The sequence below is a fragment of the Crinia signifera genome, chromosome 4, assembly GCF_055691185.1.
Source record: "Crinia signifera chromosome 4, ASM5569118v1, whole genome shotgun sequence".
Taxonomy (NCBI): domain Eukaryota; kingdom Metazoa; phylum Chordata; class Amphibia; order Anura; family Myobatrachidae; genus Crinia; species Crinia signifera.
The window spans coordinates 290,006,515-290,029,759 of record NC_139220.1 but is presented as its reverse complement, the minus strand read 5'-3'; the positions used below and the strand labels follow the sequence as shown (position 1 = coordinate 290,029,759).

Sequence of the window (23,245 nt, the reverse complement as noted above, 5' to 3'; positions counted from 1 at the left end):
AACTGGTTTTGCAGTGTAAATGATTGCCGCTTTAATCAAACTGGTTATTTCTTACCAAATCTCTCACTTTCTGAAACTCTCATCCTATTAAATCTCACCCCTTGTGTCTAAATAGACAGTAAGCCATTCACAGAGTGGTATAGACTATAGTTATTTTACCCAAAGGAGCATTTACCTTGAAAATATTCCTGAAAGGCATCGTTCCATGAGAAAATCGGTGTACAAAGAGTGTCTCCAGTAGACGTTTAATGTAGTGGAACGAATGACAGATACATGCTAGGCTGTAATAGATAAACATTGTGATATAGATATAAAAAACACATGTACAAACACATAACCGGTAAAGCAGAGGGACATCAGCTGTTGTAGCTACAGATATACATCAATGTGGATAGAGACATATTGTACATTTGAAACATGCAAGCCAGACAGTAATATATATAATACAGGTTGAGTATCCCTCATCCAAAATGCTCGGGACCACGAGCATTTTGGATAAGGGATTTTTTCTGTTTTAAAAAATAATTGTATTTTTTCATGCTTACCTGGTCCCCTGGTCATTCCCTTAATGGTCCCCCGGCTTCCACGGCGGCCTTCAGGATCCTCTTCAGTGGCATCTCCGGTCCAAGGGGTCCATTGCGCGGGCGCGCCGGTGGGATCACCCGCGCACTCCCACAATGCGCCCCTGAGACCGGAGAAGCCGCTGAAGAGGATCCCGGAGGCCGCCGTGGACATCGGGGGGGAAGAGGTTAGTATGAAAAAAAGGGGTGGGTGGGGAGGGGGAAATTCTGCACTTTGATACTGGCTACCCTGCTCCTTCTATTATTTAACTCTCGGTATGTGCTTCCTGTTGCCTCTATTCCCCTAACATCACTACTCTGTACTGCTACGTACCCTGCTTTTTCTACTATATAACCAAGTCTGTGGCTTCTTCCTTGCCAGCCAGCCAGCCACGGTACTACCTCTGTCCTTACACTCAATTAAACAGGAGGATTAGTCACTGACTCATAACAGTTTAACTTAGTGTACACTGTGGTTAGAGCAAAGTACTGGAACCATTATAAATAAAGGATAATCCCACCTGACATCCCCTCTCAACTAGTTATTCATTAAATTGTCAGGTATTATAAAACTGTATTTATGAAATTTGAAGTGTATTATTTTACATGCCCTTAAGCAGGGCTATTTTTCAGCAGGCTCCAGCAGGAACTGAGGCCCTTATTCTAGTTCACTCTTTCTGACAAAATATTTCTTAGATGGACAAAACCATGTGCACTGCAGGTGAGGCAGGTGTAAAACCCCACCCAAATCTAATTATCTCTGCACAAGTAACACCTGCCTCACCTGCAGTGCACATGGTTTTGTCCATCTAAGAAATATTTTGTCAGAAAGAGTGAACTAGAATAAGGGCCTCAGTTCCTGCTGGAGCCTACTGAAAAATAGCCCTGCCCTTAAGTCATCAGGTGAATTGTTTGGGTAGCTCTAGATTCCAGAACACATCCCTTAAGAGTTATTTTCAAGTTAATCCATGCATGCGATCTTACCAAGGCACCAGATAGGTTGTACCAAACTTTTGCCAAATACTTTTCAGAACCACCTCTGGTAGCGGATAATTACAAAAACAGTATTGTTCAATATTGGTTTGGGTTCCCAGCACCATATACCTTTGTCCCCCCCACCCCCCAGGTACTAGGGGCTGATTAATGAATTGTGCCTTGGATAAATATCACCATTCTATTTAGATTACCTCTGCTAGTGGTGGCCGTGTCACCGAAGTGGCACGGGGCTCTATTCTGGGGACCATGCTCTCCAGAAAAGACTAAAATTGTCAGTTGAAAATTTCATATATCAGGTTTTATATTGCATTAATGAGATTATCTGACATATCCAGAAAAAAAACTCCCATACCCACTGACTGCAAGGTGCAATTTGTAAACGGAGAACATGGCAGAGGCTATGCGAATGACCTCCGATGTGCAGGTTCCTAATTCAGCAGAGAAACCTTGCATAAGGTAAGCAGCAGGGTAAAAGTAGCTAAAAAAGTGATCCTTATAGGGTATACATCTCCAAAAATGCTGTGATACTGTGAATACTCACACTATGATTGGAGTGATTATAGGTAGTTTCATATTATTGTTTTGAAAGCAATCTCTGCCCTTAACTAGCATCTTAGAGGATAAATATTGTATATAAAAGAAATCACGCAGTATGAATGCACAGAAAGTGAATTGCCAGGTTACAGTATAAACACTAATACCCCCCTTTTACATCCAAATCCCAGATCTGACCCGGCATTTGGAACACTGATCCATGCCAGGTTGGACCTGGGATTTGCACCATTTACAAGTGTAAACGGGGGTGGCGCCTGGAGATGACATCATCTCCAAGTGTCGGGACGATCAATCGCCGCACTGGGCCCCAGATCACCACACTGGGAACAAGCCCAGCACCAAGGTAATCTGCTGGGCTTCCCCCAGCCCCCGTGCACTACCCCAGCCCCCATCAGCGAGGTGAATGGATGCCGCACACAGGCATCCATTCACCTCCTCCCTGCCTACGCTGCTGTCTGCACAGTACAGCAGACAGCAGCGGAGGCTATGTGCGACCTACGCCCAACCTCCATGTTAACCGCAGGACGCTGCATTCTGGAGGTTGCGCTTCCCTCATTGCTGTAAACGGGAGCTGGGTCGCATGACCCGGCGTACCCGTTTACACTGCCCTCTACCCAGGTCCTGCCCGCATTCTACCATTGTCAGGACCTGGCTAGAAGTTCTGTGTAAAGGGACATGGGTTAACCCCTTGTACACCGCCGCTGACCCGGGTCCAAGAGGGAAAAACCCGGGTTTTTGTGGCGGTGATGTGTCAAAAGCTGAAACAATAATACTGATTTCTACATTTTAAAATGTCCTTAAGTCACCTAGGAACACAGTCAGGAGTAAGTACTCACTGGACGACGGAGTGCCGGCTTGTGATGAAGTCATATTTGGGGCCATAAATAAAGGGGACTCGGAAGTAGAAGAGTAAGTAGATGAGGAGAGGCCCAGCATACTCTGTGAGGAATACCTGTAGACACACAAAAGGCAGGTTACACGACTCTTGGACCTACCTGGATTATACATGTATAACACAGAACACGAGCTGACAGTTTCACCGACACAACCGACAGCCCAGATTACAGATGCTTGTACTACTGTGTGTTCTATACTTGCTCTCCCTTTGCTGTACAATCACAAAGACATGTCTGGCTTCACAAGAGATTTTAGACCCCTGCTCTCAGATCTGTGCTAGAAACAGCAGAACTACCTGGGAAGATGCTTGTCTAGGCAAATAAACCTCAGGTTAATCCAGTTCTCACGCTCGCATTCGAGCATGATGCTTTTGATAATTTGCATGCGCATTTCTGCGGTGCGTGCGGCCATGGCAAACAAAGTATTCGCTGGGCGCAAGCACTCAAGACTGCAGGCAGGGGGCGTGGGGCAGGGGGCCAGGGGATTCGACCATGGGAACGCCCAGCGTTTTATGGGCGCTCCCAAGAAAAACGCTGAGCGTTCCCATGGAGATCAATTAGTGACGTGGGTGTGAGGGGTGGGCAGCTGACATCACCAGATGTCAGCTGCCTGCCCAGTTCTTGTCGAAAGTGCACGCAAATCTAAGCGACCATCGAATGATGTGGCTGTTTCCCCATTAAACAGTATACAACTTGCAAATGTAATAAGGTGCACATTTTCAAATCGCACCCTAAACATTAACAAAAATCACCAGTAAAATAGACCTGGTTCTTGCTGGTGAATTTGCCACTGAGAACTGTGCATAAAAAAAAACAAAGCAAACATTAAGGGCCGCATTTATCAAGCAATATTTGCGGTTAAATCCCCGAAAACGGATGTTCACCGCAAATATTTAGTATCCCCCAAATGTATTAAAAGGGGATCCCTGCTGCGATCCTCCCTGCAGCGCCGCCGGCCGCATCCCCCATAGGTTTCTATGGGGGATGCGAAGCTGCCCGATGTATCAACATCGGGCAGCCCGGCATCGCACCCCTGGGCTATCGCCATTGTAATGTGGCGACAGCCCATTGTAGCCTATGGCTACACTTCGCACTGCCCGAGCAGAGCAGTGCGGTAAGAGGGGTCCGCGGGGGTCAGCGCATAACCGCGCATGCGCTGACCTCCCGGCTTCCGGGTTAGGGCTTCGCAGGGACGGGCTCCTATCGGAGCCCTGTCCCTGCGCCCTTAATATTGATACATTGCCCCAATATGATCGCATTTTACAATGCGATCCTGGGCAGTAATATTCCGCCCAGATCGCATTGTAAATGCAATCATGATAAATGGGCCCCTAAAACATTTAAAAAAAAAATGTTGTGGGTTTCACCACCCCAAGCATAACAGGCACCAGGCTCTTGGACCGGTTCTGGTTCCATAAATACAGGGGACAAAAAGACTTGGGGTCCCCCATATTTTGGAACCAGCACCGGGCTCCAAAGGTTAGCGGTGTCATGCTGTAGCCGGAGGGACACTTTTTATACAAGTTTCCCCGGCCGAAACATGACTACCTTGGCTGGTCAGACTTGGACGGGGCACCTGGTGGAGTGGAGACCCCTCAATCAAAGGTTCCCCCCCAGACTTCACCCGTCCAGGCTCCTGCTGCTATTGAAAACTGAACTTCCCAAAATGTCTGCCCCTTCTCTAGCATCCTCAAAAACTGTCTGCTGTATGGGGGCAGACATTTTTTGAAGGTCAGTTTTCAATAGCAGGAGCCAGGAGGAGAGCCGGGACCACAGATAAGTAAATCTGCGGTTCCGGCCAGAGAGGCCTGCGGTGGTCTGCGGTGCTAAAGTTACACCACTGACTGCACTAGGTAGAGCCCATTAGACACTCTTGTCGACAGTATAAGCGCTACTTTTACATAATGGCCCCGCTTGCTGAGAGAAGTAGCATTGCTTATACATAATGCCTAAAGTTTCTGGCAGAAGTAGTGCTGGATTACACCTACGGTTGTCGATAGTAGAAGCTCTAGTTATACATTACGCACATGGTTGCCAACATTAGAAGTGCTATTTATACATAACACCCACAGCTGCCGACAGTAGTAGCATTGCTTATACATTACGCCCCCAGTTGCCGACACTAGATTTGCTGCTTATGCATAACACCCTCAATATCGACAGCAGTACTCTCACACACATTTATATTACCTAATGCTGGCTCATCCTCTTTTCCTTACTTTCAGCCCTGCTCCAGTGTAGCTCCGCCCCCCATTTAAGGCCCTATGCCAGGGGTGTCAAACTCAAATTCATCGGGGCCGCATCAGCAATTTGGTCACCCTCAAAGGGCCGGTTGTATCTGCGGTTGTTGGCGGCAGCCAGGAGTGTGGGGGGGGGGTGCGTGGTGGTGGCTGTGTCAGTGCCTCTCTGTTCACAGCACACCACTGAGATTATATATATATATATATATATATATATATATATATATATATATATATATATATATATATAAATTCCAGGTAGTTCCGCACCTATCACAAAAAGAGTCACCACGGCGGTGCTCACTCCAAGGATAAATATCCGAACAATAAAGAGCAAAACGAAGAGGGCACTCACCAATTGTAGAATGTAGTTTGAAGAGAAAAATTTATTTATGCTTACATGACAGGGCTAACGTTTCGGTCTTGTACAGACCTTTGTCAAAGCCAAGCAATACAGAGAGCAGGTCCTTCCACCATGAACACCCAATGCATACTGGCCACCATAGCAGTATATTTACCTGTTACACATCACATGGTATAACAAACAGCCAATCAACATAACCTGGTATTAAACTCATATTCTAGCACAACTGTATAGTATCTACATAAGTATTATGGCACATAAGCATAGCGTTATGCTAATCAAGGTAATCTTAGATGAAAAAAAGGAAAAATTAATGTATACAAGGAAAAACAAACTCACATCGTAATGGCCGGAAGTTGTATGTGCTCCATGTTACTGGAACGCACATCAGATCCCGGAAATGCCCGTAAACACTGTGGTGTGGGTATTTAGAAAAAAGCTCCATGGTCAACAGCCAACCTAAATAATGTAGATAGCGTCTTACCTCAGGCGCTATTGAAATAACATACAACTTTGCAAAGAAAAACAAGGGACAGGCAGTAACTTATAAACTGCCTCGTGTAACCAGGAAGTGGCATGCGTTCCACGCTGTTGGAACGCATGCCGGAAACCAGGAAGTGACGATAACGCTGTCAGCGCAGCCCTGGTAACCGGACAAGCCTCAGGATGGACTAATGAAGTAGCGCACATAAGCGCTAGGGACATGTTACACATACAAGCATGTAGCTTACTGAGGGAGTCGCTGGAAACACACTTAAAACTAAATATATACTGGGCAATCAGTGGAATTAATAATGTAACCTTTGATTAGCAGCGTTTGCTAATCAAAGGTTACATTATTAATTCCACTGATTGCCCAGTATATATTTAGTTTTAAGTGTGTTTCCAGCGACTCCCTCAGTAAGCTACATGCTTGTATGTGTAACATGTCCCTAGCGCTTATGTGCGCTACTTCATTAGTCCATCCTGAGGCTTGTCCGGTTACCAGGGCTGCGCTGACAGCGTTATCGTCACTTCCTGGTTTCCGGCATGCGTTCCAACAGCGTGGAACGCATGCCACTTCCTGGTTACACGAGGCAGTTTATAAGTTACTGCCTGTCCCTTGTTTTTCTTTGCAAAGTTGTATGTTATTTCAATAGCGCCTGAGGTAAGACGCTATCTACATTATTTAGGTTGGCTGTTGACCATGGAGCTTTTTTCTAAATACCCACACCACAGTGTTTACGGGCATTTCCGGGATCTGATGTGCGTTCCAGTAACATGGAGCACATACAACTTCCGGCCATTACGATGTGAGTTTGTTTTTCCTTGTATACATTAATTTTTCCTTTTTTTCATCTAAGATTACCTTGATTAGCATAACGCTATGCTTATGTGCCATAATACTTATGTAGATACTATACAGTTGTGCTAGAATATGAGTTTAATACCAGGTTATGTTGATTGGCTGTTTGTTATACCATGTGATGTGTAACAGGTAAATATACTGCTATGGTGGCCAGTATGCATTGGGTGTTCATGGTGGAAGGACCTGCTCTCTGTATTGCTTGGCTTTGACAAAGGTCTGTACAAGACCGAAACGTTAGCCCTGTCATGTAAGCATAAATAAATTTGGTACTTGTGTATTTTGGCGGCGCCCATCGCATCGCATACCATAACACATACGATGGTATGCGATGCGACGCGATATCGTACGATAGTGCACGATGGCATACAATTTTGAAATTGTATGCCATTGTACATGGCATACGATGCCATACGATGCGATGCGATGCGATTAAACATTGTATAAGCACCCTAATGGGTGCTTATACAATGTTAAGCACCCAAATGGGTGCTTACAATGTTAAATGCACCCCCACGCCACCCCCCACTATAAACGTGAACCCGAAGCGTGGCGAGCGCAGCGAGCCCGCGAGGGGCGGCGGTACGCGTCCTACGACCTTTTCATACCCCCACTATCCACGTCGGCGTGGAGTTGAGAATAGAATAGTGTGGCGAGCGCAGCGAGCCACCGAGCCCCGCGAGGGGACGCGGATACCTTCACAGGTAAACGCGTCCCCTCGCGGGCTTCACAGGTGTCCGCGTCGCCACGGACACCTGTGAAGCCCGCGAGGGGACGCGTATAACTGTGAAGGTATCCGCGTCCCCTCGCGGGGCTCGCTGCGCTCGCCACACTATTCTATTCTCAACTCCACGCCGACGTGGATAGTGGGGGTATGAAAAGGTCGTAGGACGCGTACCGCCGCCCCTCGCGGGCTCGCTGCGCTCGCCACGCTTCGGGTTCACGTTTATAGTGGGGGGTGGCGTGGGGGTGCATTTAACATTGTAAGCACCCATTTGGGTGCTCAAAAGCACCCTTTAGGGTGCTTATACGATTTTTGGTCGTATAGGGGGTCAAAATCGCGTCGCATCGCATCGCATGCCATCGGGTGCATGGCATGCGATGCGATGCGATCTGTTCGTCGTACGACGGACATCGGGGGCGCCGCCAAAATACACAAGTACCATAAATTTTTCTCTTCAAACTACATTCTACAATTGGTGAGTGCCCTCTTCGTTTTGCTCTTTATATATATATATATATATATATATATATATATATATATATATATATATATATATATATATATATATATATATATATATATATATATATACACACACACATACACACATACATACATATATATATATAAAATATACACACACAAACACACTTAGAAAGCAAGTCCCTAACACTTGTACTGTATTCACACAGAGGTGACAGTGGCACTCACAGAATGAAGCGTATGAACAAACGCTTACAGACACTTCTGAATCTCAACTAATTCTAATTAATCCTGTGAGTGCCACTGACACCTCTGTGTTAATGCACTCTGTCATAGTGGCCCACCGTTCTGCACCATTGATAATTGCCCATGTAACACACACCTTTGTGGCCTCCGTGACTGTGCCCTGGCCCGCGCAGTGTGTCCCGCACCGTACCGTCAACCTGCTCCAGAGTCCAGCCAATAAAACCACCAGGCCGCCCTCCAGCTCGGGTCTAGTTCCTCTGTACACGCATCATCTGATGACGTCGGCGGGAGGAGGGCAGCGTCATTCAGTAGCGCAGGGCGGTGTGAGTTGTTCGGCGGCCAGCGGGTGTCCAAGAATACTGCAGCAGCAGTATTCAATGTCTCCCAGCCACGTCCATCACCCGGGTCTGCGCTGCTGCCGGCACAGCTCCTGTCAGACAGTCCTGTCCTGTCACTTTCACATGCACAGGCTGCGGTAGCCGGCAGCCAGCAGCTACAGTATCGGCTCAGAGGAGACGAAGCGCCTTCAAAGGGCCGGCGGGGGGTGGGTGGCGGCGGCGGCTGCGGGGGCCACATAGACAGGTCTGGCGGGCCGGATTTGGCCCGCGGGCCTATGCTGTTGGGAGGTTGGGAGCCAGGAGGAGGTTTATGCTGCCAGCGCCGCTGCCTATTATACAGTGTGACAGCAGGTGCAGTGGCAGCTGCAGAAAACACCAGCGGGTGCCTCCCTGCACTGCATCCTCTGCAGAGCGGGTAGTGCTGGCCCTGAGGTGTACACTGGCAGCCTTCAGATGTATTATATAGAAGTATGTGTACGTCTTGAGCAGGGAATCACTGCTATCAAATTATGCCCAGCATCCAAGACATTGTGTTATACCTTGTAGTGATATCATGGCTGCGTCGCTAATAATAGCACTTATGATTGCTATACTGACATACCCAATTGTAAAAAGGAACACCATCTGACCCTTCTATAAATACATGTTTATATGCATGCCTAGCTATAAAGCAGGTCTGGCCAACCTGTGTCTCTCCAGCTGTTTTGAACTACAAGTCTCAGCATGCCCTGCCAGAGTTTTGCTATTAGGGAATGCGGTGGTGTGTAGTAGAGAGCCACAGGTTGTCCAGGCCTGCTATGAAGTAAAACATGGTGAATATACTCACAGTGACCCAGCTGATTTGTGCTCCCAGGTCTCTGAAGTAAAGAGTCGCTGTCGTTCCCACAGGCAAATTCTGCAGGATGTCCTCATCTTTCAGTGACCTTCCCTCTGTAATGCACAGGTCACACATGTTTTGAAACATACACCCAACCTTTGGAGTGGAAAAGATGGTAAAGGGGCCCATAAACTGCTACGGAACCTTCCCGGGAGGCAGGGAATGTTGTGATGGATCGCATGTGTCCCTTTTCCCTGCCCGCCGCCGGGAGGGAGATCCCAGGTCGGGTGGTCAGACAGCCAGCAGATCCGACCACCAACTCAGGTTTGATGCGCACTGGACCACGCATCGGACCTGAGGGGGCATCAAACTGACCTGATTTGGGCCGATTTGACTGCCCAATTTGTCGGAATCGGTCAAAATTGGCCCAAATCGGCTCAGTTTATGGGCACCTTTACAGCATGTACAGTAGATCCAGTAGCTTGCCACTTCTAGTCGGAGATCTAATTAAATTGAATGTCGCTTACAGTACATCTGTTGTCACATATATACGTATACAGACTACTGAGACAGACATGTGAGATAACTTACTAGGGTCCAGGCGTAATGATTGGCGGGAGGGGTACCACTCAGGATCTGAAACAGGAAACACATTTTACAAATAAAAATCGGATTGAAGAATGTGGAAAATTACATAAAAAAGACACATAACAGGTTGATCTAAGAGTGAGGCAATGACAATTTAGTAAATATTGAAAATGTACATGATTTACATGAGAAATGTAATATCCCAGAGAAACAGTTTATCATTTATTTACAAACTTCTGCTGTTTCATATCTTTACCATCTCCTGACCCCATACAATCAATTTTGGGCTTTATTGTTTTACACCCTCATAAAACAGAATACTTGAAATCTATTTGATACATGGTCTCAGGGAAATCTGTAGATTGTCTTAAATGCAAAAGTCCAAATGCTAGTTTTATTCACAATATGTGGACATGCCCGAAAATACGTAAATTCTGAGGTAAAGCGACTAGTTATATTAACTCTAATTTGCATTTAAATCTCCAGACAGAAGCGTTAGCCTTATTATGTGCTAACTAAAGGGTTATTGGTCTTTAACCCTTTAAGTGCCAACATCATTGAGAGATGTTCAAAATATCCATTAATAAAATGCACCGTCGCTCACATTTGTTATATAAATTCAAATAAAAAAATGTGAAAAATGTATTCATTATGATGAATAAAAATATTTGCTTTGGCAATTTTGACACCGCGGTGGGCGGGGGGAGAGTAAGGGCGCACAGTGTCACACACAAAAAGGGCAGGGTGCATTTTGAGGTTTTAAAAACGGACAGGGTGCGGCACCCTGCAAAAGAAGCTTAGAGGGAACACTAATGTTGATATTTGTAATGTGAATTTAGTATAACTTTAATATAAGTCTTTCCAAAATGTATGATTTCTGGTGATGTACCCATTCCCCTTTCCTCCCTATTTATATGTTGTCAATATTACTTTTGTGTATTGTATTATTATTTCTGTTTAACTGTAAAACTTAATAAAAAAGTTATTATTTAAAATAAAAAGGATTATATATCGCACATGAGGATTTCGAACATTGTTTTTATTCCACAGATTAGCCAGACCTCTAACTAGGCTAAACCCACCATATGCAAAGTGCATTAACCCCATGTGCTCACTTATTTATACCGTGGACCTCTGCTGGGGATTTGTGTAACACTATAGCAGCACTGGAATCTGACAAACGGAGCTAAAATGACAGTCAATTACAGATTGGATGACTACAGGCTCATTCTGTCAGGAGCCAGTGAGCATGTCATCGTGTCTGACCTACCATAGCGTTACACTGAGTCCCAGCTAGAGGACCACCAAAGGAAATGAGGAATCCGGATTGCTAAACTTTGCATTTAGCAAGGGTTAGGAAAATCCCTGCATGACATAAAAAAGGGGTTGTGCAATCTAGCTACACAAAAGTCTAGCAAGACAAACCTCTAAAATAAAGGTGTTTGTTTTAGCTAGATGTATTAAATGCAAGCATACAATGTACCAGCTACATGGAGTATGGTATCTATCGCAGAGCTCGACAAATCCCAGGGTCAGGTTGCCATGGCCTCTAGATTGTGCTGCTTGATGACAAGCATATGCAGGGAAGGAGGAAGTACATTTTCGTTACCAGCAGTGAAGATTCCCAGGCGTGCCTGTATTGTGCCAGTCATTTTATGCACAGGTCTGCACGTGCTGAGTGTCCCTCCCAGCCTGTGCTGTGCGGCGTCTGTCCATCCTGCGCTGACTCCTTGGGTCTGACCATCCTGTACTGTCTGCTGACTCCAAACTCCAACTGTATAGAGCCCACTGGTAAGAGGGTCTGTGTGTGCCAAGGAATTGCGGCTTCAGAGAGGGTAGTGATGTAGCCACGGGTAGGGGGGCTTTGGGGATGGTTTGCTTGGGGGTACACCCTTAGTTGTGTGAGTCGTTGCCTGGTGGAGGGGGGTAGCTGCTCATTATGGGAGATGGTGGTCTGGCTCCTTTAACGTTTATTTTGGCTCATGGCTTTTTAGAAACATTAGTGAAGCACTGATTTATTTCTACTCTGTTCACTCTACGTTTACTGCCTTTGAGGGTAAGTTCTGCTATAGACAAAGATGCACAAGACTCCAAGGACACTGAGGGGTAGATGTATGAAGCAGTGATAATGGTGGAGAAGTGGCCCATGGCATCCAATCAGCACTGAAGAAACATCTATAATTTGCATATTATAACAATATATAGAGCTGATTGGTTGCCATGGGCCACTTCTTATTTGGCTAATCACTGCTTCATACATCTACCCCTGACAGAGGTGGAGTGCCAACACAACCGTGGGAGGTGTCACCGCAACCCACTTTACAACACGTGGATGGCAGCTGGAGTATAGGAATATTTTATAATGAATTAATCAAACAGGTGGGGAGATATAATAGATGTTACTGTGATCCATTAACATAGAATTAGTTTAGTTCCACTGTAGGTCACTATGCAGACACTGCAACACAGGCACTGTAGGTCACTATGCAGACACTGCAACACAGGCACTGTAGGTCACTATGCAGACACGGCAACACAGGCACTGTAGGTCACTATGCAGACACTGCAACACAGGCACTGTAGGTCACTATGCAGACACTGCAACACAGGCACTGTAGGTCACTATGCAGACACTGCAACACAGGCACTGTAGGTCACTATGCAGACACTGCAACACAGGCACTGTAGGTCACTATGCAGACACGGCAACACAGGCACTGTAGGTCACTATGCAGACACTGCAACACAGGCACTGTAGGTCACTATGCAGACACTGCAACACAGGCACTGTAGGTCACTATGCAGACACTGCAACACAGGCACTGTAGGTCACTATGCGGACACTGCAACACAGGCACTGTAGGTCACTATGCTGACACTGCAACATAGGCACTGTAGGTCACTATGCGGACACTGCAACACAGGCACTGTAGGTCACTATGCAGACACTGCAACACAGGCACTGTAGGTCACTATGCGGACACTGCAACACAGGCACTGTAGGTCACTATGCGGACACTGCAACACAGGCACTGTAGGTCACTATGCGGACACTGCAACACAGGCACTGTAGGTCACTATGCGGACACTGCAACACAGGCACTGTAGGTCACTATGCGGACACTGCAACACAGGCACTGTAGGTCATTATGCGGACACTGCAACACAGGCACTGTAGGTCACTATACGGACACTGCAACACAGGCACTGTAGGTCACTATACGGACACTGCAACACAGGGATTAGTAGTACCTTTTATAAATACCTACGGGATTTGGTGAACATGTTCTTTATGTCCACAATGGTAGCATTGGGCTCCACCTGGAAAGTAAGGTAAAGAATATAAATGACAAAGAACCTACATGACAGAATATAAAAGATGAATCTGTGTTCACAGGAATTATTATTATTCCTAAGCACAACAGACTCCATTTCAGCAAGAACCAGCCTGCACAATAATAGGTCCAGTAACAGCATCGGCTGAAATCAGCTGCTAGTAAAATGCTGAACATCTAAAGTTGAAAATAATGCAGCTTTCCCAGTCACGTTTGTTACATGGTCGCTTCTCATACTGAATGAACATGAAGTCTATGATTGGTTCGAAGTAAGAAACATGGAAGCCAGATCATTTTACCAATACTTGCATGCTGGATCCAAAATACAACATTCTAAAACAGATACCTATGAAACGTAAGCCTGTAATGTCTATCCTGGACGCTAAAGCTGATGTCCTGTAATAAATCTGCCACAACTTATTACGCTTTAAGTGTAAGTTATGCAAGGTGGACTGACACATGAGAAAAAAAACAAATGTTATCTAATGGAGATTCAGATTTTGTTGCAATAATCATTACCTCTAGAACATAAAGCGCCAGATGTATCAAGCTTCAAAAAGTGATAAAGTGGAGAGTGATAAAGAACCAGCCAATCAGCTCCTACCTGTCATTTTTCAAACCCACCCTGTAATATGGCAGTTAGGGAGGCCAATCCCAGGATAGGGAACGGCGGGATCCCATGATTTTAGGCCCAAATCAGCAGGATTTCAATCCTGGGATTGGATGCTCCAATCCGAGATTTTGGATTGGGCGGCACATGCGCAGTATTAATGTCAGGCTGTGCTGAGCACTCGGATCATCCTCAGATGCTGCCCGGCTAAGCGGCTGTACACGGTGCGGGGGGATGGAAGCTGTCATGCTGCACAGCACTGTGAGCCCTCCCGCCCGCTGAGCCAGCCCTCCTGCCAAACAAGAACGATCGCCTTACCACCATTCCACTAGCCAGCCCACCATCCAGCCCTTCCGCAATCTGGACAGTCACCATGTCTGCCATTATTGCCAGCCAATTACTTTTTCTTATTTTTTTTATAAAGGGTGAGTGATAAATAAATAAATATATTATTATTATTATTATTATTATTATTATTATTATTATTATATTTCAGTATTTCCATTGGCTGACTCAATCACGTGAATCCCGGTATTGAGATTTTTTTCCCCGGGATTGGCATCCCTAATGGCAGTTAGGAGCTGATTGGCTGGCTGTTAATCACTCTCGATTTTATCACTTTTTGAATATTGATACATCTGGCCCCAAATCTTCTCAGATATGATGCATTAACTCTTTCCTTTGTGTTACTGACCTCAACAGGTTCCATCTGACAATATAGAAATCTCCCCCTCACCTAATTACCAGATTCCACAGTCACCACTCAATCTTCTTCCCAACTAATATCTGCCCTCTTCAGCACCTCCCCACCAAAATGTCACCTTCTCCGTCACCACCCATTCACTTAATTGCTCCTTACCTTGTCCAGGAAGCAGAGCTTGTCCCGTGTCTTGGCATCAAGGATCTCCACCTCAAAATAAACAGTAGCACGTTTAGCAGGGTTTTTTTTCTTTGAAGCTTTGGCAGATGAACGTTTCGCGCCCGATTGACCCTCGTTTTGGGACTTGGGACGCCTTATTTCCGATACTATAGAGTTCATATCCATCGTTACGAAGCAATCTCACCAGATGTTTCTGACAAAAAAGAAGACCCTCTCTCCCTCTATTCTCTGTTACACTGACAGCCCAAAGCTCTCAAACACCTTCTGCCTGATCCCTCTGTGTTGCTCTGTGCCTCGCTGTGTCTTCCCTCACTGTCCCACGATGGTTTTGCATTTAGGGATCTATTACGATCTCAGCAATCTTTTTGCTCTCTCAGCAGTCTCATGCTTTTTCTTTCAACACAGGCCTTACTCTTAGGAAGCTGTCTCTGTGACAGGTGTACAAGAGCAGAACATCAGTCCTCTAACCATAGGCATAAACTCACATACAGTTTCTCTCTTCAGTTTCCTACAAATGTGTGTAATTCTCTCCCTGGAAGTGTCACTCGCACAGGCTGTCCAGATGTAATATGAAGCAGATTTCTATATTTATCACTCACTAGGCTATTTCACATCTGTCAGTTTCTGCACTTCCCACGAGACCCACACATTGACATTATGACCCACATATGGACACGGTGAGACCAGGCACTGGCAGGAACCTCAGCCGACATTGCTGCCCTCCGACCTCTTTACAAATATTTATCACTCCTACACCTATCTGCTCTCATTCTTCCTGTTTATGTTCTCTAAATGCACTGTTCCCTTCTCCTTCAGCTCTCCCTCTATCTGAGGCTGTCTCTTTACACCTCAGTGGTTGTCTCTTGGTATTCATTGATCTCAGCAAATATCTGGGCTAAGTACCAGCAGCTAAATATAGGCATCTCCCCCACACTGCCTTACCCCACAGGACGGAGGCAAGACCCCTAAGAACATGAGAGTGCACATACACTCAATGCATGCGAGTCAACTTATAAAAAGAGACACTCCAGCAAGAGACAGTCACAACTCCTACCACAACCCATCAAAGACAGGCAGTCAGTGTGCACAAAACAGGCTTCATTAACCCTTCCCTGCAGGTAATTGGTTAACCATTTCACAGCCACAGACCTTGCAGGTGGGTTTTCAATCTACTCGACTATTGTGCATTACCTGGCAGTGTCTAACTGAAGGAAATTAAATATCAGGGTAAATCCGACAGTGGATTAGCACCCCACAGAGTGCTGCGGCCATTCCTGACTACAGGACACTGCCCCCCTGTGACAGCTGGAGACCAAGATGAGTACATAATAAAGGAACTGGATAGATCTGGGTGAGTTTTCCGTGGATGTGGCAGTTAAACAAGGAAAGACAAGTGAGAGTTTGAGGAAGTGTTGATTAGTGTTGAGTATTTTAGAACCGCTCTGCAGGTTGGAACAGAAAATTAGTTCAATTGGGTCTAACACAATGGATGGGACATCAGCTGGGATAAATAGCACTCTTTCCTTTTTTTAAACAGCAGAAGTTATAAATGATGCCAGTGAGGGTGAAATAATTTAAGTTATACTCTGCAGACACAGCTAGGATAGGCTAGATGTTCTGCAGCGTAGGAAGGTGTGGCCGATTGACATGTGTGATGTTTGTAGAACAGGGGATGGGCAGTACAAGCTGTGTGGCAGTCCAGCCTAACCGACAGTAGCCGGAGAAACTTCACAGACCAGCAATATCACAAAGGTGTTAACAGCACTTCCACATACTAAACCACAGGGCGAACAGCGGGAGGCAAAACCTCGCAGGCGACTGAGGACCACAGGCGTTAACAGTGAGTATCACTGACTTGTCCTTACCCTTCTGTTGTAACTAGATTTAAGAGGATATACTACGCCAACATAAACATTCTTTGTTTAGTGCATCAGTCAATGTACATCCACTGTAGGACTTATCTAAAAATTATTTCGCAAAAAAAGGCATAAACAAAACATATGATTTACAAAGCTTAAAAAAAAAAAAACCTGAAAATGATAATAGGTTAATTATTCCAGAAAAAATAGAATTTTCTATGAATCTTCAATTCTCTGCATATCAACCAGCTATGCTGGAGTCAGATTTGTAGGAAAGAGATTGATATATATATATTTTTTTAAGAGCAATATATAAACAATGGAATATTACTATTCAGTTGAGCAAAGGCTGGAGTTAATGCCGGATTTACCAAGTTACAGATTTTTCTGTACAGACAAAGATTATTTTTGCTTTTTTGATGAATCCTTAAAAATAGAAAACGCCATACCCTGTGATTGTGCAAGCAAAAAAAAAAAAAAAAGGGGGTCATGTAGTCATTTGCCACTACTGCAAACCTGATAGCACAAAATACCTCTCATCATCTCACGCATTGATTATTGCAATAGTCTCCTTATTGGCCTTCCCCAATACAGACTCTCACCACTAAAGTCCATTATGAATGTAGCTGCGAGGATAATGTTCCTAGCCTGCAAAGCTACTCTGTCAGTCACTTCATTGGTTACCTGTATTCTACCGTATTCAATACAAAATTATTTTACTTACACACAAAGCCATAAACCAAACTACACCAACATACATATATTCTCTTATCTCAAAATATCTTCCAACCCGACCTCTATGCTCCTCTCAAGATCTGCGTCTCTCATCCAAACTCATTACTTGCTCCCATTCCCGATTGCAGGACTTTCTTCGGGCTGCACCCACTCTGTGGAATGCCCTCCCAAGCACAATAAGACTCTCCTCCAGTCTCCAAACCTATAAGCGTTCCCTAAAAACTAATCTCTTCAGGCAAGCTTATCAAATTCCAGAACCAGTCACAGAACCTGGCATTCTGGTGGAATCGATGCAATAAAAAATACAGTATCTATCCTTATGTATCAATGCCTATTTCCCTATAGATTGTAAGCTTGCGAGCAGGGCCCTCCTACATTTTGACTATCTGTAAATACCCTGTTTGTTGTATCACTGTCTCCTTTGTAAAGCGCAACGGAATATGCTGCGCTATATAAGAAACTATTAATAATTAAATAAATAAAAAATAAAATTATGATAATTTAGATTGTTCCATCCATTAACCCGTTGCTGACCCTGTTGTAACCCCACAGCAAACAACGTTGCTGTGAGAGATCCTCAAAATATCTGCGTAAAATGCCAGCGTCGCTTACAGTGACTGTTCTTTTTTCGGGTGAAATATTTAACTAAACTTCAGTTAATTGACCCGGCTGTATTGATATATACTAAAATAAATAGTGTCTGTAAGCGATGCTGGCATTTTCAGGGGATCTCTCACTGCAACGATGCTTCAGTAGAAGTTACTATTTGGCTTTAGTTCCAAATGGGATATTTGGATATGAGAAATCTGACTGTATGACACCATGCCACATCTTTTTTTTATAGTTTTTGAAAATGTTTCATCCAAAATTAAATATTTAAAAGATTCAACATATCTAACAATGTTCATTGTTATATTTGTATAGTGTAATAGTTGGTACACACGATTCGATGCCCATTTGATTTTTTTAGTCGATTTTGCTTCTATAAGCAAAATCAAATAGAAAAATGGTGCATATCTCACAGTGTGTACCCTCTATTAGTTTTGTGTCACAGGTTTGTGGGTGTGGAGTGTGAGTGCTCAACTCCTTTTTGTTTGGATCAACACTGGCATTTTCTCTTTGTAAATACGTACATATATTTGAGTTCTACACGACTTGGTATTCGTAATTTGAACCACTTATGCTGAGCGCCAATTCCTTATATACAAAAAAGTCCACCTTGGTGGCACTTACATGCCTGTAATTAAATCACCCTATTAGCAGCCTCTATACTCCGTTTCAGAGGACATAAATTAATTCTTTGCTCAGCAATATTATATCCCTTAAGAAAAGATCTGATTAAAGTGATCTAAAAAGATGGAGTAGAGAGCTGAATTCAGACCATTAGGAGTTTTCAGCCCTGCCGATTATTTATTTATTTAACAGTTTCTTATATAGCGCATACAAATTCTGCAGCGCTTTACAGAGCATAGTTATGAGCAAACACAAAACAAAATTACATTACAAGACAGTTTAGGACAAGTACATGGTTAATACAGATAGTTGCATCAGGGGACAGGACACTGAAGCAATTATCAGGGTGGCAGTGGTTTATATATTCTAAGAAAAGCACATTATCGCATGACCGCACATGTGCACGGTACACTGTGGGCATGTGCGAGGTCCCCTTGTGAACAAAGCCAGCGATGGCCGTTACGAAGATGATTGACAGTTGGGGAGCACTTGTAATCGTCCCCCTGGCATTTTCTGCGAGTGCCGCCTCAAAACGCATAAGAACCCGGCCGAGGGGAGGAGGGCCTCGATCTCCCCACGGTCATCGTAGCCCAGAGTAAGTCTACACTTACTCAGTTCTGCGCACAGAGGGAAAACCATCAGTTGGAGAGTGATTGTGAATGTTTTTTCCCTTGTGTGCATGCATTCTGGGCAATGCATGGGGGAGGGGGGGGTTGGACTCAGGTGCGGCAGCCGCATCTACCTGATTAATGGACACACGGACAAATGTGAAGGTGGCACATCATCAGGGATACAATGTGCTAACATGAAATGTTTGAGCTATCCTGCTTGTGCTTATTTACCAGAGTGCCTTTACATTGTATGACGGTGGTCCAGTAAGGTAACAAGACCTCTCATGTGTAATGTTCTTTATTTCATTTTGATTTCCCACCAGGCCAGAGCAGGTAGACCACTGCTTCCCCTCACGGTTATTAGACTGCGCCTAATATCAGTCACACTTTCCTAACATCAGGTGGAAGATGGTTGGGCTGGCGGATATATGGTCACACATTGTGGTGCGCAGTGTGATTAGGTTTCCGCCTCTAAAGGGCAAATCAACAGCTGAAATGAATCGCCAACTTGTCGATGTGCCTGTGATAACGCAATGTCACAGAAACAGGTTTGGGTCACTGCCTTAGAGAATGGCAGGGCAGGCATTCAACATGAGCAGCAATCAGGCCGGCCAAGCAAATGCACCAAAGCCAAACCAGCATTAAACTGTAAAATTGGCGATGAATCTCAGCTGCTGATGTTCCCTTTAGACCAGGGGTTCCCAATCTTTTTCTAATCACGGCACCCTAGAGTATCAGAATTTTTCCAAGGCACCCATGGGCCCCAAAAAATCTATATCAAATTAATACCCCTTTCAGACATATGCGAAAATCCTGGGTATTTTCACATGAACGCGCCCAAACCCGGGACTAGCGTATGTCTGAAAGAGTATACCCGGGATTTCACTCCCGGATACTGAGCACCTGCAATTGACCAGGGTTTTTCCCGGTATTTAACTCCCGGGTATAATACCCGGCTTATGTCTGAATGGGTTTACCCGGGTTTTTCAGTTTTAAACATGTGATGTTGCTTTTTTTTTGCTGCGGGGCGTGTCCCATTTTAATGATGAAACACTGAAATGCTTGAAAAGCCTGGCTTATGTGTAAATGGGGTATACCCAGGTTTTTCCCAGATTTGAGGTGTAGTGTGAAAGGGGGTCTGTAAAAATCCCGGGAGTGACCTGGGTTGAAAATCCCGGGTAAACCTGGCCAAAATCCTGGGTAGTATGTCTAAAAGGGGTATAAGTAGATTCGGTACTTGTGAGTTATCCGGGCGCCCGATGTGGTCATCGCATGCCATTACAATAAGCATACGATGCAACGCGATGCGACGCGATTTGACATTGCGTCGTATCGCGTCGCATCGTATGCTTATTGTATGGTATACAATGGGATGCGATGCGTTGCGACGCAACGCGATTTTAACACTTCCCGCCCATTTTTAAACCCGCCCTCTGCCACATCTGGCAGAAAATCAGTGTGAGGTAGTTTCCAGAGGAGAGAACAAGTGATTTACAGTGTTGGTGTACTTGTGAGGTGAAATTTCGGACATTTGCCCCAATATTGCCCCATTTGGCCCCTTACACCTGCCCCATTTTGCCCCTTACACCCTATTTCCCAATATGGCTTTGGTGGATGGTATCTTCAGCCTCCCTAAAACTGAAGAAGAAACAGTACAATTCCTGCAGGACAAAGGGCTGCTTCCATCTACAGCCACATGTCCAAATGGCCACCCTATGCGCCTGTCTATAAAAGAGCGCAAATGGCGCTGCTACATAAAAAGTTGCGGGAAAAAGCAGAGTCTGCGGGCCTCGCTATTCTACCCCGGATGCAGGCTGCCGTTCATGACAATACTGCGCTTCATATACTGTTGGTGTGATGAACTCACTTCTATAGAGTTCTGTACTAAGAACTTGAAAATCTGCAATAAAAGTACCATATTTTATAATGCATTGATGCGGGAGGCATGTCAATGCGACCTGATGTCACAGCCTCAACGCCAGATTGGTGGAGCAGGGCGAATAGTGGAGGTGGATGAGACACTGTTTGTGAAAAGACAAGCCAATGTTGGCAGAGTTCTCCCACAGCAGTGGGTGTTCGGAGGAGTGTGCCGGGAAACTGGGGACTGTTTTATGCTAGCAGTTGCCAAGCGAGATGCGCCAACTCTCATCAGTGCAATTGTGGAGCACGTCGCGCCTGGAAGCACAATTATCAGCGATTGCTGGCGCGCATACAAAACTCAAGAACTGGAGCAGGCTGGTTACAGTCACTTAAGAGTCAACCATCGCTACAATTTCGTAGACCCAGAGACTGGTGCACACACCCAAAACATCGAGAGACTGTGGGGTTGTGCAAAATGGCGCAACAAACGCCAGCGGGGCACAGCCCGCCATCACCTTGACTCCTATATGCAGGAGTTTGTGTGGCGAAAGTGCCTGGCGGGAGACAGCGCATTTAACCGCATTTTACATGCGCTCACTTTGCTAGATAAATAATTACGGTGTTTAATTATTGTGTGACATGTGTTGATTGTTATTATAATTTATTTCTGAGAGATGTTAATTACACAGTTATTCCCTTAAATTCAGTTGTCCTTAATGTGTCAGATATGAATGATATTGATGAATGATATTGGATGTTCACAACCACTCCACTATCAACGTGAACCCGAAGCGTGGCGAGCGCAGCGAGCCCGCGAGGGGCGGCGGTACGCGTCCTCCGACCTTTTCATGCCCTACTATCCACTAGGGCGTGGAGTGAGAATAGAATAGTGTGGCGAGCGCAGCGAGCCACCGAGCCCGAAGCGTGGCAAGCGCAGCGAGCCCCGCGAGGGGACACGGATACCTTCACAGGTAAACGCGTCCCTTCGCGGGCTTCCCAGGTGTTCATGGCGACGCGGACACCTGGGAAGCCCGCGAAGGGACGCGTTTACCTGTGAAGGTATCCGTGTCCGCTCGCCACGCTTCGCGCTCGCCACACTATTCTATTCTCACTCCACGCCCTAGTGGATAGTAGGGCATGAAAAGGTCGGAGGACGCGTACCGCCGCCCCTCGCGGGCTCGCTGCGCTCGCCACGCTTCGGGTTCACGTTGATAGTGGAGTGGCGTTAACAATGGGGATGGGACTGACATTGTGTCACTTTTTGTGTCACTTTCTGGGGGTTTTGCCCTGCTAAAATCGGGTGTTGTCGCATCGCATCGCATGCCATGTGGTTAACATGCGATGCGACGTGATCACATTACATGGTACCCGATGTAAAATCGGGTTCGGGTGGTGATCTCGTCGCGTCGCATCGCATGCCATTTGGTTAACACACGATGCGACGCGATGCAAAATCGGGTTCGGGTGGTGATCTCGTCGCATCGCATGCCATTTGGTTAACATACGATGCCACGCGATGCGATGCGATGCGTATACGACCAAAAATCGGGCGCCCGGATAACTCCCAAGTACCGTAGATTCTGTTTCTATGTGCTTCATAGGTTCAGTTATGTGGTAAAGGGCAGGATTTGGTTCTGATTGTACACATTTTAGGATTGGCAGCCACCAACACTGGTTTTGTCCAGAAATAATTGACCATAAATAATTTGAATTGGTCCTGGACAACCAACCCGAGGCACCCCAGGGAGCCTAGGCGCACAGTTTGGGAACCCCTGTTTTAGACACATAAACCTGATCACACTATGCACCTCAATGTATGACCATGTATCCGCCAGCCCTGCCATCTTACACCTGATGTTAGGACAGTATGACTGATGTGAAGTGCAGTTTACTGGCCATGAGGGGAAGCAGTAATCTGCATGCTCCAACAACCCTTGTATATGTCTGCTGCCGGAGTTTGAAAGGAGTTT

The 23,245-nt window shown here is 45.5% G+C and overlaps 1 protein-coding gene across 3 annotated transcripts in view; it reads right to left on the bottom strand.

The window, feature by feature from the left end:
- TECR (trans-2,3-enoyl-CoA reductase) overlaps positions 1 to 23,245 on the bottom strand; it is a 46,520-nt gene that overhangs the window by 9,627 nt on the left and 13,648 nt on the right. For 2 of the 3 annotated variants that reach the window (XM_083184993.1, XM_083184992.1), the window contains exons 2-7: positions 14,957 to 15,007; positions 13,422 to 13,473; positions 10,156 to 10,200; positions 9,574 to 9,677; positions 2,948 to 3,063; positions 176 to 281 (exon numbers count right to left, since the gene is read on the bottom strand). In XM_083184993.1, coding sequence (XP_083041119.1) covers positions 176 to 281; positions 2,948 to 3,063; positions 9,574 to 9,677; positions 10,156 to 10,200; positions 13,422 to 13,437 — 387 coding nt within the window. In that variant the 5' untranslated portion in view covers positions 13,438 to 13,473; positions 14,957 to 15,007. Of the gene's footprint in view, positions 1 to 175; positions 282 to 2,947; positions 3,064 to 9,573; positions 9,678 to 10,155; positions 10,201 to 13,421; positions 13,474 to 14,956; positions 15,673 to 23,245 lie in introns of those variants that run through there. The other variant, XM_083184991.1, reaches the window with a different exon arrangement.